The sequence below is a fragment of the Durotheca rogersii genome (genome assembly GCF_024521655.1).
Source record: "Durotheca rogersii strain YMJ 92031201 chromosome Unknown GGS23scaffold_3, whole genome shotgun sequence".
In the NCBI taxonomy this organism is placed as follows: Eukaryota; Fungi; Ascomycota; class Sordariomycetes; order Xylariales; family Xylariaceae; genus Durotheca; species Durotheca rogersii.
In genome coordinates, this window is record NW_026251234.1 from 2,482,670 (window position 1) to 2,499,501 (window position 16,832).

The 16,832-nt window shown below is 54.1% G+C and overlaps 3 protein-coding genes across 3 annotated transcripts; 2 read left to right on the forward strand and 1 right to left on the reverse strand.

Moving 5' to 3' along the window:
* Positions 1-1,282: 1,282 nt before the first annotated feature.
* GGS23DRAFT_301417 (uncharacterized protein) lies at positions 1,283-7,495 on the forward strand. Its single transcript, XM_051512726.1, has 3 exons — positions 1,283-2,010; positions 2,065-7,022; positions 7,077-7,495. Exons 1-3 carry the CDS (start codon positions 1,482-1,484, stop codon positions 7,185-7,187), a joined length of 5,598 nt encoding a protein of 1,865 aa, XP_051375739.1. The 5' UTR covers positions 1,283-1,481; the 3' UTR covers positions 7,188-7,495.
* A 2,078-nt stretch (positions 7,496-9,573) lies between these two features.
* GGS23DRAFT_615716 (uncharacterized protein) lies at positions 9,574-11,614 on the forward strand (the record flags this gene model as incomplete). The annotated part of the gene is made up of 2 exons (XM_051520733.1): positions 9,574-9,799; positions 9,881-11,614. 2 exons carry the CDS (start codon positions 9,574-9,576, stop codon positions 10,876-10,878), a joined length of 1,224 nt encoding a protein of 407 aa, XP_051375740.1. The 3' UTR covers positions 10,879-11,614.
* A 3,669-nt stretch (positions 11,615-15,283) lies between these two features.
* On the reverse strand, positions 15,284-16,788 carry GGS23DRAFT_553215 (uncharacterized protein). The gene has a single exon (XM_051515463.1). It carries the CDS (start codon positions 16,618-16,620, stop codon positions 15,946-15,948), a length of 675 nt encoding a protein of 224 aa, XP_051375741.1. The 5' UTR covers positions 16,621-16,788; the 3' UTR covers positions 15,284-15,945.
* Between the last annotated feature and the right edge of the window lie 44 nt (positions 16,789-16,832).

The following is a 16,832-nucleotide window of genomic DNA, read 5'->3' on the forward strand; positions in this document are numbered from 1 at the left end:
ATGGTGGAGGATGCCAACGTCAGGATGTCAGAGACGTGGTTAAGGACCTTTAAAAACAAGATTGGATTTTCCGGAGCAAATCACGATACATGAGATATTGCACAATATCCGGTGCCATAACTCGTGCAGTACTACTAGGCAGGCACCTCTTGGTAGAACCACTTGCCGGAGGGGTATCCCTAACTACCTACCTACGTTCGTAAGGGGGTGGCAGCCTGGTCGGCCTTGATACGTCCTCACAGATCGATATGTTAGCGCCCCCAAGGGATTTCAAAATTGCTGGACACCTCTCCCAGCACAGCCGTGCATGTACCAGGTACCTCTCTCTAACGGACATGATTTCCCTAATGTACCCTATCCCACGAGCTACAGCAAGCTAGGACGGCACCACAGGACCCTTCGGTCGGTCCTAAAGCTTGGGCAATAAATAAGCTGGGCGCCTTTAGCTCCCCATCCGACCAGCCGCGCATATCGGTCGAGGCGCGCAGAAGCACCCATCTTGGGGGGGCGCCGATGCCATGCCAATACAGCGGCTACCTGTGGCAGCGGTAGGTACATATTACTGTTGTTGTTAGGACCGTACGAGGCACCTAGGCTAGGTCAGGTACCTAAGGAGGCACCTGGGTACCTCATGTACCTACATAAGCCGTTGGTCCGGAAACCCGGGAACTGCTACACCCTCTTGCGCCCGCCAAAATTCCATAGTCCCGCCACTCGCAGGCCTGGCCAGTTCAACATTTGGGAAAGGCTCTGTTCCATCCCGCTGCCCTCCCCTACCTGCACCCTGCACTCCCACCCACATCAATCCGACAGACCTTACAGACCACCTCCATCCTGCAGACCTATATTGCATACATCATCAGTCTAACCAGATCGGTGTCTCATACCCTACCTCTCGAGGCCCTTTCTATCTACCTGGCCTGCGATTCGTCCGGATCCGCTCTTGCAGCGTAAAACCCCAGGACGACGGAAAAAAAACCGAAAGAAAAAGTTCCAAAAAGGACAAAAACCTTGGGTCGAAAGTGGTCGTCAACCTCACAGCAACAGCGGCGACTCTACAACCTTTAGGAGGCTTGATTTAATGAACCGAGTCCTCAATACTCTCTGCTGGCTCAGTAGCAGTCCTTCGTGCCTACTCTTGACCCTTTCCCTCCGCCGAGTTCAACGCTGGACCGGCTGCTAATCGAGCTTGGGTTGGGTGCACACGCTGTCGGTAACACGCCCATTTCCCACCTACCTGTTCTACGTCCTCGCCTCCCCTTTTTCTTTTGGTCTCTACTTGGTGAGGTCAAGCTGAAGGTCGACTGACACGAAGAGGAAGAGTGCATCACGAACGATCGACTACGCTCATTTCTTCTCCATAGTCGAGAACCCCCGCCGCACAGACAAGCTGGAGATACCCGTTGGTTCTATCGACGCCTCGCTCCTCAATCTCGGTCCATCCTGCCTCCCTCCCCCCTTATCCCGACACTGCCGCCAAGATGCGTCCCGAAGTCGAGCAGGAACTTGCCCACACCTTGCTCGTCGAGCTTCTCGCGTACCAATTTGCCTCTCCGGTACGATGGATCGAAACACAAGACGTCTTTCTTGGCGAGAAAACAGCCGAGCGCATTGTCGAAGTCGGCCCGGCAGATACCCTGGGTGGGATGGCAAAAAAGACGTTGGCATCTAAATACGAAGCCTTTGACGCTGCCAAATCGATTCAACGGCAGATTTTATGCTATAACAAGGATGCGAAAGAAATCTACTACGACGTAGACCCCGCCGAGGACGAGCCAGAACCCACCGCCAATGCTCCGGAACCTCCGTCAGGCTCGTCGGCAGCACCAGCAGTAGCCGCTGCTCCCGCTGCTGTTGCTTCCGCACCCGCGCCTAGTGCCGGCCCCGCTGCCGCCGTCGACGATGCTCCCGTGTCTGCGCTCGAGATTGTCAGGGCCTTAATTGCGCAGAAGCTGAAGAAGCCGTTCTTGGAAGTCCCTCTAAGCAAGGCGATCAAGGACCTCGTCGGAGGCTAGTAAAAGTCGTCCAGCAAACGTCGTGCCTTGGAAGCTAACAGACTTACAGGAAAATCTACTCTTCAGAACGAGATACTCGGTGATTTGGGGAAGGAGTTTGGCTCAACCCCCGAGAAGCCTGAGGATACTCCCATCGACGAGCTCTCGGCGTTAATGCAAACTACATTTAACGGCCAGCTCGGGAAGCAGTCACAGTCGCTCATCGCGCGTTTGATCTCCTCGAAAATGCCTGGCGGATTCAACATGACATCAGCACGCAAGTATCTGGAGACCAGATGGGGCCTCGGCCCTGGGAGACAGGACGGGGCTCTCATACTAGCCCTCACTATGGAGCCTCCGTCTCGCCTGGGCTCCGAGAACGACGCCAAGGCATACCTAGACGATGTTACGCGGAAGTACGCTTCCAACGCCGGAATCAGCCTGTCTACCGCTACCACCGCCGGCCCGGCCGCCGGCGGGTCTGGCGGTATGATGATGGACCCTGCCGCTATCGATGCCCTCACGAAGGACCAACGTGCTCTATTTAAGCAGCAGCTGGAGCTGTTAGCGAGATACCTGAAAATGGACCTCCGAGCCGGCGACAAAGCTGCCCAGACATCACAAGAGTCTCAACAAGTGCTGCAGGCGCAGCTTGATCTTTGGACCTCCGAGCACGGTGATTTCTACGCGGCCGGAATTGAGCCGATTTTTAGCCCGTTAAAAGCTCGCACGTACGACTCTTCGTGGAACTGGGCACGTCAAGATGCCCTTAGCATGTTTTACGACGTCATCTTCGGGCGACTACAAGCTGTCGATCGAGAAATCGTCAGCCAGTGCATCCGCATTATGAGCAAATCGAATCCGCTGCTGCTCGAGTTCATGCAGTATCATATCGACAACTGCCCGACGGAGCGCGGGGAGACATATAAGCTCGCTAAGGAGCTGGGTCAACAGCTGATCGAGAATTGCAAAGATGTCCTGAACGTTCCTCCAGTCTACAAGGATGTGGCTATTCCGACGGGGCCCCATACTTCAATCGATGTTCGTGGTAATCTGAATTACCAAGAGGTTCCGCGGCAGAGCTGTCGAAAACTTGAGCATTATGTCCAGCAGATGGCGGAGGGCGGCAAGATATCCGAGTACGGCAACAGGACGAAGGTACAAAACGACCTCGGACGCCTTGTGAAGCTTATCAAGGAGCAACACAAGATGTCTAAAACCGCAAAGCTTGAATTTAAAAACCTCTACGGAAACGTACTTCGTTCCCTCGCCATGAATGAGAGCCAGATAGTACCCAAAGACGGCGGGAAAGCGAATGGCTTCGCCAAGAAACCTTCCTTGAAGGCCAACGGCCAGAGCAACAAGGGCAAGATGGAAACCATCCCGTTCTTGCATCTCAAACGTCACAACTTACACGGATGGGAGTACAGCAAACGACTCACCGGTATTTATCTAGACTGCCTAGAAGAGGCCGCAAAGTCTGGTGTCACTTACCAGGACAAATATGTGCTCATGACCGGTGCCGGCGCCGGTTCTATCGGTGCCGAAGTTCTCCAAGGGTTAATTAGCGGAGGTGCCAGGGTCATCGTAACCACCAGTCGATTCTCGCGGCAGGTGACCGAATATTATCAGTCCATGTACGCAAGATACGGTGCCCGCGGGTCCCAGCTTATCGTCGTCCCCTTCAACCAAGGCAGTAAGAAAGACGTGGAAGACCTCGTATCTTACATCTACGACCCTAAGAGTGGATTGGGGTGGGATCTAGACTATATTGTGCCGTTTGCGGCCATTTCTGAGACTGGCCGGCAGATCGATGGCATTGATTCGAAGTCTGAACTCGCTCACCGCATCATGTTGACAAATCTAGTCCGTCTTTTGGGCTATGTCAAGGCACAGAAGTCGAGCCGCGGCTTCGAGACTCGCCCTGCTCAAGTTGTGTTGCCGTTGTCTCCCAACCACGGCACATTCGGTAGCGATGGCCTCTATTCGGAGTCGAAGCTCGGCCTCGAGACCCTTTTCAACCGCTGGCACTCCGAGGATTGGGCCAACTATCTCACCATCTGTGGCGCCGTCATCGGCTGGACCCGCGGCACTGGTCTCATGTCTGGCAACAACATTGTCGCCGAAGGTGTCGAGCAATTTGGAGTACGCACATTCTCTCAGCAAGAGATGGCTTTCAACCTTCTTGGGTTGATGTCGCCTGCGATCGTGGATCTCTGCCAGACTGAGCCCGTATTTGCCGACCTGAACGGCGGTCTGCAGCTCATCCCCAACCTGAACGATACCATGACGCGATTGCGCAAGGACATCATGGAGACTAGCGAAGTCCGCCGAGCTGTCACCAAAGAGACCGCAATCGAGAACAAGATAATCAACGGCGAGAACTCGGAAGCCCTATACAGGAAGAAGCTCATTGAGCCGCGCGCCAACATCAAATTTGACTTCCCCCCTCTTCCAGACTGGCAGAAAGAGGTCGAACCGCTTAACGACGGCCTTAAAGGCATGGTTGATTTGGAGAAGGTGGTGGTGGTCACCGGGTTTGCCGAAATAGGACCCTGGGGAAATTCGAGGACGCGTTGGGAGATGGAAGCGTACGGCGAGTTCTCAATCGAAGGGTGCGTCGAGATGGCGTGGATCATGGGGCTTATCAAGAACCACAATGGCCCTCTCAAAGGGCAACCCTACTCAGGTTGGGTCGACGCTAAGACCGAGGAGCCGGTCGAGGATAAGGATATCAAGCATAGGTATGAAAAGCATATCCTGGAACACTCGGGCATTCGTCTCATCGAGCCGGAGCTCTTTGACGGGTACGACCCCAACAAGAAGATGATGTTGCACGAGATTCAGCTCGAGGAAGATCTCGAGCCCTTTGAGGGATCGAAGGAGACGGCCGAAGAGTTCAAGAGACAGCACGGCGATAAATGCGAAATCTTCGAGATTCCAGAGACCGGCGAGTACACCATCCGCCTCCGTAGAGGTGCGACTCTATGGATTCCCAAGGCCCTCCGGTTCGACCGTCTCGTCGCCGGACAGATCCCCACCGGTTGGGATGCCAAGAAGTACGGTGTTCCCGACGACATCATTTCTCAAGTCGATCGCGTCACGCTCTATGTCCTCGTTGCCGTTGCCGAAGCTCTCCTGGCCTCCGGCATCACCGACCCGTACGAGTTTTACAAGTACGTTCACGTATCCGAAGTGGGCAACTGTATCGGTTCTGGCCAGGGTGGTATGAATGCGCTAAACGGGATGTATACCAAGCGTAAGATGGACCATGATATCCAGAAAGACATTTTACAGGAGTCTTTCATCAATACCATGTCTGCCTGGGTTAACATGCTCTTGTTGTCCTCCTCTGGCCCTATCAAAACTCCTGTCGGGGCCTGTGCCACGGCCGTAGAATCTATCGATAGTGGTTATGAGGCCATCATGGAAGGCAAGGCACGCATATGCCTCGTGGGCGGCTTCGACGATTTCGGCGAGGAGGGTTCGTACGAGTTTGCCAACATGAAGGCAACGAGCAACAGCGCAGATGAATTTGCCCACGGTCGTACACCTCAAGAGATGTCGCGCCCGACGACGACGACGAGAAGCGGATTCGTGGAATCACAGGGTTGCGGTATACAGATCATCATGACCGCTAGGCTAGCGCTCGATATGGGTGTGCCGATCTATGGCGTTGTCGCTCTCACTACTACTGCTAGTGACAAGATCGGACGATCGGTACCAGCACCTGGCCAGGGCTTGTTAACTACTGCTCGGGAGGCGCCCAGCAAATTCCCATCGCCTCTGCTTGACCTCAAATACCGCCGCCGACAGATTGAGCTACGGAAGAGACAGATTCGCAATTGGAAAGAATCCGAACTAGAATATCTATACGAGGAGGCAGCAGCTATGCAAGCCCAAGGCCACAAATTTAACGAGGAGGAATACACCCAAGCTCGTGCTATCCATATTGAGAAGGAGGCTGCACGACAGGAGAAGGAGGCCTTGCGAAGCCTCGGGAACAACTTCTGGAAGCAAGACAACTCCATCGCCCCCCTCCGGGGCTCCCTTGCGACGTGGGGCCTCACAATCGACGACCTCGATGTCGCTTCCTTCCACGGCACCTCCACCAAGGCCAACGACAAGAATGAATCCTCGGTCGTCTGCCAGCAGCTACGGCACCTTGGCCGAAAGAAGGGCAACGCTCTTATGGGTATCTTCCAAAAATATCTCACAGGCCACCCTAAGGGCGCTGCCGGCGCTTGGATGTTTAACGGCTGCTTGCAAGTCCTGAACAGTGGTCTCGTCCCCGGTAACCGCAACGCCGACAACGTTGACCAAGATATGGAGAAGTTCGACCTAATCGTATACCCTAGCCGAAGCATCCAGACCGACGGTGTGAAGGCTTTCTCGGTCACCTCTTTCGGGTTTGGTCAAAAGGGCGTCCAGGTCGTTGGTGTTCATCCTAGATACCTGTATGCTGTGCTCGATAAGGAGACATATGCCGCATATTGCACCAAGGTGACTGCCCGTCAGAAGAAGGCTTACCGCTACATGCACAATGGTATGATCAACAATACCATCTTCCGAGCGAAGGACCACGCGCCATACTCTGAAGATCAGCTCTCTTCGGTGCTGTTGAACCCGGATGCCAGAGTAACGGAGGACAAGACTGCCGCGCTAACCTACGCTGCCGACTTCGCGGCCCAAGCTGCTGAGCCCCATGCGAAGAAGGCCAGATCCACGAAGGAAATGGTGGAAAGCTTAGCCCAAAGTCTACAGACCGGCAAGAATAATAAGATTGGAGTCGACGTCGAGGACATAGCCGCCATCAACATCGACAATCCGACCTTTATCGAACGTAATTTCACGGAGAAGGAGATTGCATATTGCCAAAGGACTCCCAGCCCGCAGAGTTCCTTTGCCGGGCGCTGGAGCGCGAAAGAGGCCATCTTCAAGAGCCTTGGCGTCCAAAGTAAGGGCGCCGGCGCAGCCTTGAAGGAGATTGAGATTCTTCCTAACGAGAACGGCGCTCCTATCGTTACTGTAAGTTACACATTACCGAGACTCCCCCCTCGGACGGTTGCTGACGGATCGTAGCTTCACGGTGACGCGCAAGATGCCGCGAAAAAGGCAGGTGTGAAAGAGATCAGCGTCTCCATCTCGCATTCAGAGACGCAGTCTATCGCCATCGCCGTCACGACATTTTAAAGGTCATTAGCGCACCCCTATATTATTCTCCCCTCCTCGCTTCACCGAGAGCAGGGACAAAAAAGATAAAACCTAGTCACAAGCCATGCCGCGTTTCTCTCCGCGGTTTTGGAGGTTTCGTCGCCCGTGGCACTTGACGGATATTTCCTTCAAATACACCCCTGCCAATAATGAAGGCCTCTTAAGGAAGGAGACTGTGGCGTCTATCAACGGCAGCAATTACACCTAAGAGGAGGCAACGCGGACGAAGAGAGATGCAAGCAGGCGTTCTTTTTTTTCGGGACGTATTTACCTACGACGAATATTGTGAGCTGAATGAATCATGTGAGCCTCGATTTACCATAATATAGTAACACTACCTGCAGGATGTATGCGATGTGTGCGTGAGATCGGTAAACCAAAAAAAGACATCTAAAGATGAAGAGTAAAAGAGGCTGAGAGGCCACCACTTTTCAACGCCCATCAACTCTGATACCGCAGTCTCGACTAAGTTTGTTATGAGTTAGATGCAATCCATACATCTTAACAGTCTTCTTATCGCGGAGATTCTAACGAGCCTTATCGTGTGTAAAAGCATGAAAAGGCATGTGAAAATATCAGCCTACAGATATCTGTATGGTATTCCCACAACGCCGTAACTTCGTCTTGCTCTCAACTTACTTACACCTAATCCGGCCGGAGTTCGAAATTGGAAGTTGGAAGCCTGCCAGTGGAGAAGAGGCGCGTCGACCGCTTACACAAGGACTACCGTCCAGGGTTATTATGAGGTATATTGGTGTCAGAGATCCACTACAGCGGCTAGCCCGGGTCTTCCAATGTCATTTCGGAGAAAGTATCAATGGGTATTATGGGCGATAGTATGTCTTCTATTCTTCCTTCGCCAAACTTCGATGCTCTCTCGTAGTGTGGGTAAGCTATGGGAACGTGAATGAGAGGACAATGAGAAATCGGAAGGTTTACGCAGGTACCTGTTTTACGGGATGGCCCGGGGATGAAGAGACGGAGCAGTGGTCACACGGACATAAGCCGGTAGTGAGCAAGCTTCCCGTACACCATGAGCCCTACAACCATGTAACATTAATTGGATAGCTTGTCACTAACCATCCAAAGTCATGGTCATAAGAGGCATCATATGAGCGGTAATTCAGTAATACTGCATAAAAATAAGGTACCACCCCTCCTGTGCGTGTCTTACAAAGTGATGATAACGCATGATGCTATCACTTCTACTGCTGTGATCAACTCAAGCTCCGTCAAGGAGTTGTTAAGCAATCATCCCAGGAAAGTCACGGGATTTGGATTAACCAGAGGGCAAAGGACCGTTAGTCAAGGATTGACTCGATATCTACTCGCCATTTGAATGACCAAGTCGATTGCACTTAGTAGTTCGTGTCTCTGACTCCATGTCCTACCCAACCCGTGGAACCTGAGGAAAGAAGCTACAAAGATCTCTGACTACGGAATGGATTGAATGTATATGAACCTCTCGTGATCCTGTGTCCCTTAGCTAACCCCCAAAGACTAGAGCCTCCTAGTATTATGAGATCTCGTCAACGGGGCGGCTACACACCCTGGATTTGGCACATGACACCGATAAGACTCCAGATTCGGCTACTTCGGACACAGCGACATTTTTAGATTCGATAAACAAGCCTCTTCGAAGACAGGTGTCCATTCTACGAATCTTGATACCAATATTAACCATATCGCAAGGTAGGCCCCCTCCATGCGTGATGTATGCCCGCTTCGCAACGACGGGACTCAAACACGTTCAGTTTAGAATAGTCGCCGCTACTCGGCGCTATGCCCTAAAATGTTTGCTGTATATTCGTCAAGAACATCTGACTCTAGGTGCGGTTCGGCAGTTTTAGGGGACGCTTTTAGAAGGATGATAATATATTGTCCCGCTCTGATCCATATTGTTCGTCCGAGCAGTGGCTGAATCTCCTCGTAACCTGCTAGAGTCATATCCGATTTTTTAGTGTTCTGGACTTGGCCTGTTTGCGCACGCGCTGTGCTATTCAGCAATTCGGAGAGAAACGATCCTTTAATCGGAACGTCTAGACTTCGCTTCATTCATATAAACGGATTGGAGCGCCTCCCATTCTTCTCCTTTCCCCATCATCGACAGCATCCGCTCGCCTCACGAAACGATCCAAACTAGACATGCCTTTCAAGCAAGCATCGTGAGCACCGGCTTACACATAAGAGACGGCGAACCAGCTATCATAAGCACTCGCGTTACTATGACCCAGGTTTACCAGAAGGAGGGAAAGTCAGTAAATATACCTCAACGAAGATATGTTGTGCTGGAGAAGTTTTAACACACCACAGAGTGCCTCAGCCGTCCCAATCCGCCAACCGGGGCTCGTATCAGCCGATCGCCATGGCTCCTCCGAACCCCCATCGCGGCCAGCCTGCTAGAGACCAGAACGACATTATTCGTACGCCGTCCACGGTTGTTCCACCAAGTTCTATCGCGCCCATGTCGACGACGGGATCTCCGGGATTCCAGCCCTTGTTTCCCGATTATAGCGACTGGACAGGCGATCTCGGCCCGGAGGCATTCACGTTCTCAATACCAACCAGCTTCGGCCACCAGCAACAGCATCGTGCGTGTATAAAACAGCCCTTTTAAGATCCCGACGGGAATCGTAGTGACTGACTCGTTGGCTGTTAACCAATCCATTCAGCTTTGAACGTCGCGGCCGTCCCGCTAAACTTCCAGGACCCGGCGCTGTTGGGCGGGGCCGACCACAACCCATTCCGCGAACCGTTTAACATACCCGGCCTGATGCACCCAGGATCGATAGCGTACGCGGCGAACCTATTCAGCCACTCGCCGAAGCTGTCGAGCCCTTCAGCGGCAGGCGTCAATACCGGCAACAAGAAGAAGGGCACCGACCAATCGGACGCGGGAAACCCCGACCACGACGATGCCGACGACGACGGAGAGGACTGCGACCAGAAGCGCCAGGCGCGGTCCTTCTCGGTAGGCGGCAGCTCGAAGTGTTCGCCTGCGGCGGCGCCGCCTCGGTCCGAGTTCGGGCCGCCGTTCAAGCCGCGGCCGATCATGGCGGACATGACGGAGGCGGAGCGGGCGGCGGTGGTGGAGTACAACAACGGGGTGGCGCGGGAGAAGCGGGAGCGCAACCGGCACCTGAACCGGCTGTCGGCGCGGCGCAGCCGGCGGGCGAAGCAGGACCGGCTGGACGCGGCCGAGGCCGACGTCGGGGCGCTGCGCGCCCACGGCTCCCAGCTCCGCGCCGTCGGCCGCCAGCTCGTCGCGGAGAACGCGCAGCTGCGCCGCGCCTACGTCGACCTGCGCGCGCGCAACGCCGCCCTCGGCGCGCGCGTCGCCGACGCCGAGAGCCACCACCAGCACCAGCACCAGCACCAGCACCAGCACCTGCCCCAGCGCCCCCTGCCCCAGCGCCAGCGCTTCGCCGGCCCCGCGCCCTTCCCGTTCCCGGCCCAGGCGCAGGGCGGCGGCCCCCCCTTCGCCGCCCTGCCGGTCGGACACCCCGCCGCGGCGGCGACGAGCCCGCAGGGCGCGGCGCAGCCCCAGCAGGTCCTGCACCAGCACCAGCTCAAGAGCGACGGCGCCGAAGACCAGCACCACGAGGACCCCGGAAGCGAGAACTGGCAGATCTTCCTGCAGATGAGCCCAGACGCGGGCGCCAAGGAGTGAGTGAGGATGTTGATTTCGAAGGGAGCGCAGGGCCGCGGTTGGGAATGTGGTCGAGGAGAATGGGGGCAAGGAATGGGTGAGAAATTCCGGCCAGGGTCTAAATTTACGTTATGCGTCGTAATCCTACACTTACACCGGCGGCTCTCTTTTGTAGTTTCTTTCCTCCCTCGCCACGCCCCCATTCCTCGACAAGCACTGGTGGCTTTTGCCGTTCCTAGGAGGCTCCAGGGAGACGAAGCCGCACGGCGCACGGAAAAGGGGCAAAAAGAAAACAAAGACAGAGGGGGAGGGAACAGGAGATATTGGTATCGTTAACGGGCCGGTTGCATAGGGACGGGTTTTGCGTCAATGTGTAGATTCGCTCTTCCCCTCCTTCACTGGAGTTCTCGGCGTCTGGCAGGTTCAGAATGCAAGCCCACGCATTCCATCACGGGATTACCTTCAAACCATCGCACGGGGCGCCAAGACACGAACTTGTGCCACCTCAGCAGTTATTTCGCTCTCCCCTGAGTAGGAATGGGCAGAGTTGGCATAGACGAGTCGCATACGCGTCTGGCGCGTCCCCTGGCGGAGCCGCCTTGCGGTCTGCTTGGTTAGATAGCGTTAGGGTAGGCGTTGGTTTGGTTTTTGGAACTTGCTGCAGAGTCGGATTCGAAGTCAGGCATGCGAGATGATAAAGCGTCGTTTCCGCAGTACGCCCGGCGTAAATAACTATGCTTGCGTAAGCGCTGTCTTTGCCGTTGGGTGGGAGGGGATTTGGGAGGCATTAGTGGTCAGCGGAATATAGGTACCTAGGGCTAGTCTATTGATGCTATCGATTATCAACCGGGGCTTGCTGCTGACAGAGTGTTGACAACGATATCGGACCTGGGGGGAACCCCCTGGGGAATGGTAGGCGGTGACGGGTAGGTCCGTGAGAGGTGACATACCGGGATTTGACATTCGAAGGGTCGAGATACGGAATGTAACACGTGAGTAAATGCGTTCCTCTTAAATGTTGAACGGGATGCCCCCCTGGTCATCGGTTGACAGTGTTCCCCCTCCTTGTCAACTAAGACGACGCGTGTCTCTGGATGGCTATCTGGACCGGGACTGTTAACTGATCCCGCAACTGCGGTTGACGTTGGAATTAAAGATGCGGCCTTTGCGGGTCCGCACTAACGTCGTGACACATAGCGCTATAGAGACACATTCTAGGGAGATATTATTAATAATCGGTCGCCCCCCTTCTCCACCATGAATGGAAATAGATATTCTTCTAGATGACCAATTGCAGAGGGTTAGATTTCTATGGAAAATGTACCTAGGAAAGCGGCATTGCCCATCTAACTGGGGATTTAGGTATGCCAGCGTCTCATAATCCTATCGAGAAAGAGATACAGCCGTAGTATGAAGACCCTACGAGGAAGTCCATAGAGGCAAGACTTTTATGATTGACCTGGCAGTTTTATAGCAATTTTACTCAATCTCTTGAAGCTACTTGTCGTATAGCTGCCATCTGGCGTGTTATGTCTGGAAAGCGGACGGTTAACCTTGTGGCTCGATGACAGCGTATTTAGCCCGTTAGCCCTCAGCCGACCCTTATTTCGTCATACACATACACATCCAAGCCTCGCTCCGTCCGCCTAAAATCCTATTTAATACACGAACTGACCCAGAAGGACTTCACTGCTAGGGCGAGTACGGGACAGCTGACAAGTGTTCTATTCGAGGTGTCTAATGCTTCTTGGCCGGCCCGCAAGATAAGTTGACGATGAAGATCGACGGGATGCAGAAGGCAGCCTTTAGAGCAAGCACCGTCCGGGATATTATGCAGAAGAAGAGATCCCGCGTGCCGGCGGGATTGGATAACTGCAGCCACTCCCACAATATCGCCGCCATGGAGAGTAACATGCCGAAAGCGTAGGAAAGTGGGAGAAGGCAATGACCTTACGATCAGAACGTAGAGAGGGGGAAAAATTGGCAATTATGTGAAGTGCGTCTAATAATAATAGACGAAACCTGATATTCCAGTGGGGATTTACTCGTTTCTCTTCTGGCTAGTTCTAAACTCAACTTGTACTACAACCACTGTTCATTTGCGCAACATACAATGAGCCGACTAGTCTCCAAATAAATCCCTATATAACATTACCACTCAGCACAGCCACCTTTGTTGTGACCGAGTTGCACGGTGAGCTAACCCGCTACTCTGACTATAGAGACAGACATTCTTCGCATCAGAGGGCCAACCGGAAGTCTTCAACCGGAGCGGCCTCTTAATGTAACTGTCTCGTATCGATGCTGCCTCATAGTCCGGACTGTAGGGATCGTGGTTTCCGGTTGCAACAGTATGATTTTTTGCCACTTCCGGTACTGCTGACTACATAATGATACTTAGCTTATCTCAGGCTCTCTATAATCGAAAGATGGGGAGGGTATGTAGTATATCGAAAAAAGGAACGCACGAGGCTCCGCTTGAAACGACCTTGAGCTTGCGTTGTTTTAAATTAGACAAGCATTACTATTCCTTCACTTTGGGCTTTTTCAATTTCCGTAGATAATAGCTTAGGCATGTTGCTTAGATACGAAACCGTCCAAGTGTATACGTGCCTAGGTTAGTTCTCACTCATCAATCTTGCTGGAGCTCACGCAAGTCCCTCTTTGTAAGTGGAGTGTTAGTACTAGCGGTCACATCTAGATGCCCTTATTAACGATAATATATAGTAAAAAGAAATTTCTGTCTATGGTGTAGCTATGTATTTATCTTTACGGAGAAACCAGGGGGATTCACCGAGGTAAGCTATGCAGCTCTTATACCAGCACAACCACGGCCGGCTGTTTATAGGTAAATATTTACTGATTTTCGACGCAGCTTCATTCTAGAGTCATCGGCGTGTTGTTCTCGGGGAGTCTTTGTGGGATTTTCTCGAATCAGGGAGAAACGTTGCTAGTAACTAGCTTGTTATGACTGGATCCAAGTTGGGCTGGTTCGGTTGATGTCGGGCTGAGTCAACTAAAATCTAGATACACGTTTTGGTATTCGTAAACATGGAGTCGAGTTGGTTTCTTGTGGATGTCAAGGGGATGGTTTATCATTACTACCAGAAGATAGGATATCGGTAGGGGGGTCAACAGCACCTGTATGTATTACTACCTACCTTGGGCACCTGTCTATAGGTACCCAGGGTACTAGCACTAGTACCAAGGCACCCCTCGGTACGTGGAGGTGCGTATCTGGGCAGGCCCCTCGGCTCCTTTATTCGGCACTCCCCCCTTTAAAACCTCTCGCCAACTATTTCTCTTGCGCAATGTCCACGACCCTGCTAAGGCCCTACGGCGACACCGCTAGGAACGGCTTCCGCGAAAGCGAGCTGTTCCGAAAGGCATCCAACCGATACATGGTCGCACGTGTCAACGAAGCTATCCCCTTGCGGGAATCTGTCGTGTCCGCGTGGTCCGACCAGCCGCTCGTAATCGCAGCCCTAGTTTACGGCTACGGCACCGATGACGTGATCGCAGACGAGGCTGTCGAATCTACCGTTGCGCTCCCCCCCCCCCGGCCAGCTCGTCCTGCTTCGGGGAATGCGGTAGTGCCGAAGTGACGGTTACCTGGACTTGGTAGATGGCACTATGACGTTGACGCGTAGCCCGAGAAGGGCGAGACGGGGCTCGGCGGGACCTGTGTCGGGCAGCAAGCTAGGCAAGGACAACGCGGGCCCCTGTTCTGGCGATTTGAGGCGAGACGGGCGATGGAGGGTGTGGTTCTCCATTCACTCGCTCGTTTGTTCTCGGTGTTTCCACAACCGGCTCGCTCCATCCAAGGTGTCCTCCCGGAACGTTAGCGCAACGTCCCTAGCCCCGCGGGCGTCGTAAAATGAAGCCGGAAGAAACGGACATGGGTTAGCGAGGCAGAGGGCGCCAGCCTGCCTCGTTTGCGTGCTTAGCGTCGTAGTGATCCTGTTCTCCCTCTAGGACAGATCCCGCCGCCACACGCTCCTTACAGCCGACTCTCTCCAGGCCAGGAGATGACGACATCTAGTGGAGCAGAAGCTATACCTAGCCTGCCCGTCTCATCCTATCACCGCCGTCAGGCTCAAGTTCAATACTTGCCTACCGGCAAGGCTGACTAGCGCGTATACCAAGACTTGCCATCGACGATAATGGTAAGCTGCCCAGCCGGAATGACGTCAGGTGGTTAATGAGATAGAGGGAGAGAAAGAAAGAGATTCTTCTCTTCGTCGAAGAGCAGGGCAGAGCAGTTGCAGCGTGTAATAGCATCTATGCGGCTCCAAGTTATCAGCAGCTATAGTATTGAAATTACCAGAAAAGGACATATTAGGAGACGATCGTGGAGACGATCATGGGATTCACGCAAATCCGGAGGCAAATCTCGCACCGGGTAATAATACCAAAAAAGTCGGCGTGGGTACGTATGAAGTAGATTGAAGTCTCTCCGAGGTGCTATTATGTACCTATCTCTCGGACGCTTCTCCATCTCCACGTCCCTATCGTCGACCTATACCAGTCCCTTCCAGCTTCCTAACTTCATGCCCGTGACAATACATTCTATATACTCGCCACTCTCCGTCATGATGCGCGTGATCTCCGTGCGCTTTCGCCCATGACTCCATGCATCTCGTGACAGTCTTAACTCAGACAGCGTAGTAAGTACCCGGTAGTTCCCTTTACATATGATAATCAAAAGAGACCCTTAACCACACCCTCTCCCCTAGACCTGTTTATTATGTCATTACAGTACGTGGTAGTACATCATCGGCCGGCGTTATCGTGTTTATATCGTTACGTAGGAAATTCGTAGTCGTAGACGTAGGCAGCGTCATCAGTCTCGGCGACAGCAAGGGGAAAATAATAGGAAGGTAATAGTAATAGCAATCATCGTAGCGAAAGGCCGATGCAGCCCCGTGAAAGGAACACCAATGATAGGAGCAGTATGAAAAATAAATAAGGTATTTTTGGGGAAAACACAAGGTACGAAGCGTAAGCGGGTGTCGGGTAGGCAAGTTTGTATTGTTCAGGAGGCGCCGCCCGCCCCGCTAAGGAGGTGCGTAGGCTCGCGGGCAGCGCTCAGCCGTCGCGGATGTACTTGCGATGCCTGCGGTCCTCGATGACGATCTCGTGGTCGGGGGTGCTCCGGCGGCGGGGCGCCTCGTAGCGGCGCGGGGCCTCGATGTACCGGAACGAGTCCTGGGCGGGCGGCGGCGGCGCTGCCTGCTCGACGTGGTGCACGTGGTAGGGCACCGGGACGCGCACGGGGACGAGCCGCTCGCGCTCGACGTAGACCTCGCGCTCGCGCTCGCGCGAGCGGCCGTGCCCGTGCCCGCGGCGGTCGCTCCGCGACGAGGACGAGGACGAGCTCGAGGACGAGCCCGACGACCTGGAGCCCCGTGACGGCGACGACTGGTCCGGGTCCACGTCCACGGCGATCACCTCGATCTCCGTCTGCTCCCGCTCCGGCCGCGGCTCCGGGTAGTCGACGACCGGCGGCGGCGGCGGTGGCGGAGGAGGCACCGGCTCGACGATGACAGGGGGTGGCGGCGGCTGAGGGACGGGCTCGGGGAGACACGGCGCTGGTGTCACCTCCGGGTACGGGCACGGCGCAGGAGCTGGGGCAGGAGGAGGCACGATGGTGGTGATCCGCGTGCGGACGGTCTTGCAGCCGTTGGTAGGCGGCTCGAGGTAGAGGACCTTTTTGTATTTGTGGTAGCGCTTCTCGCGGGGCGCTAAGTGGTAAGAGGGCATGTTGTCAGCTTATGGCAGTCGTTGGTGTGATGGTGATGGTGATTTCTGGCTGTGGTGGTGGCAGTAGTAGTGGTAGTGGTAGTGGCGGCGGTGCCGGGGATAGTAGGTAGTAATTAATCAATGTGGTGACAACTTGAGCGTGAAGTTCAAGAAAAAGATAAAGGCTAACCTGTCGATGCGTAAAACCACATTGCGGGGAATGGGTGCTTTAT

Excerpts from the sequence above, each read along its gene's own strand:
- GGS23DRAFT_301417 (XM_051512726.1), top strand. The coding sequence starts at position 1,482 with ATGCGTCCCGAAGTCGAGCAGGAACTTGCCCACACCTTGCTCGTCGAG. Across the intron at positions 2,011-2,064 it reads GATCAAGGACCTCGTCGGAG|GAAAATCTACTCTTCAGAAC; the intron begins GCTAGTAAAAGT and ends ACAGACTTACAG. Across the intron at positions 7,023-7,076 it reads ACGGCGCTCCTATCGTTACT|CTTCACGGTGACGCGCAAGA; the intron begins GTAAGTTACACA and ends GACGGATCGTAG.
- GGS23DRAFT_553215 (XM_051515463.1), bottom strand. The coding sequence starts at position 16,620 with ATGCCCTCTTACCACTTAGCGCCCCGCGAGAAGCGCTACCACAAATAC.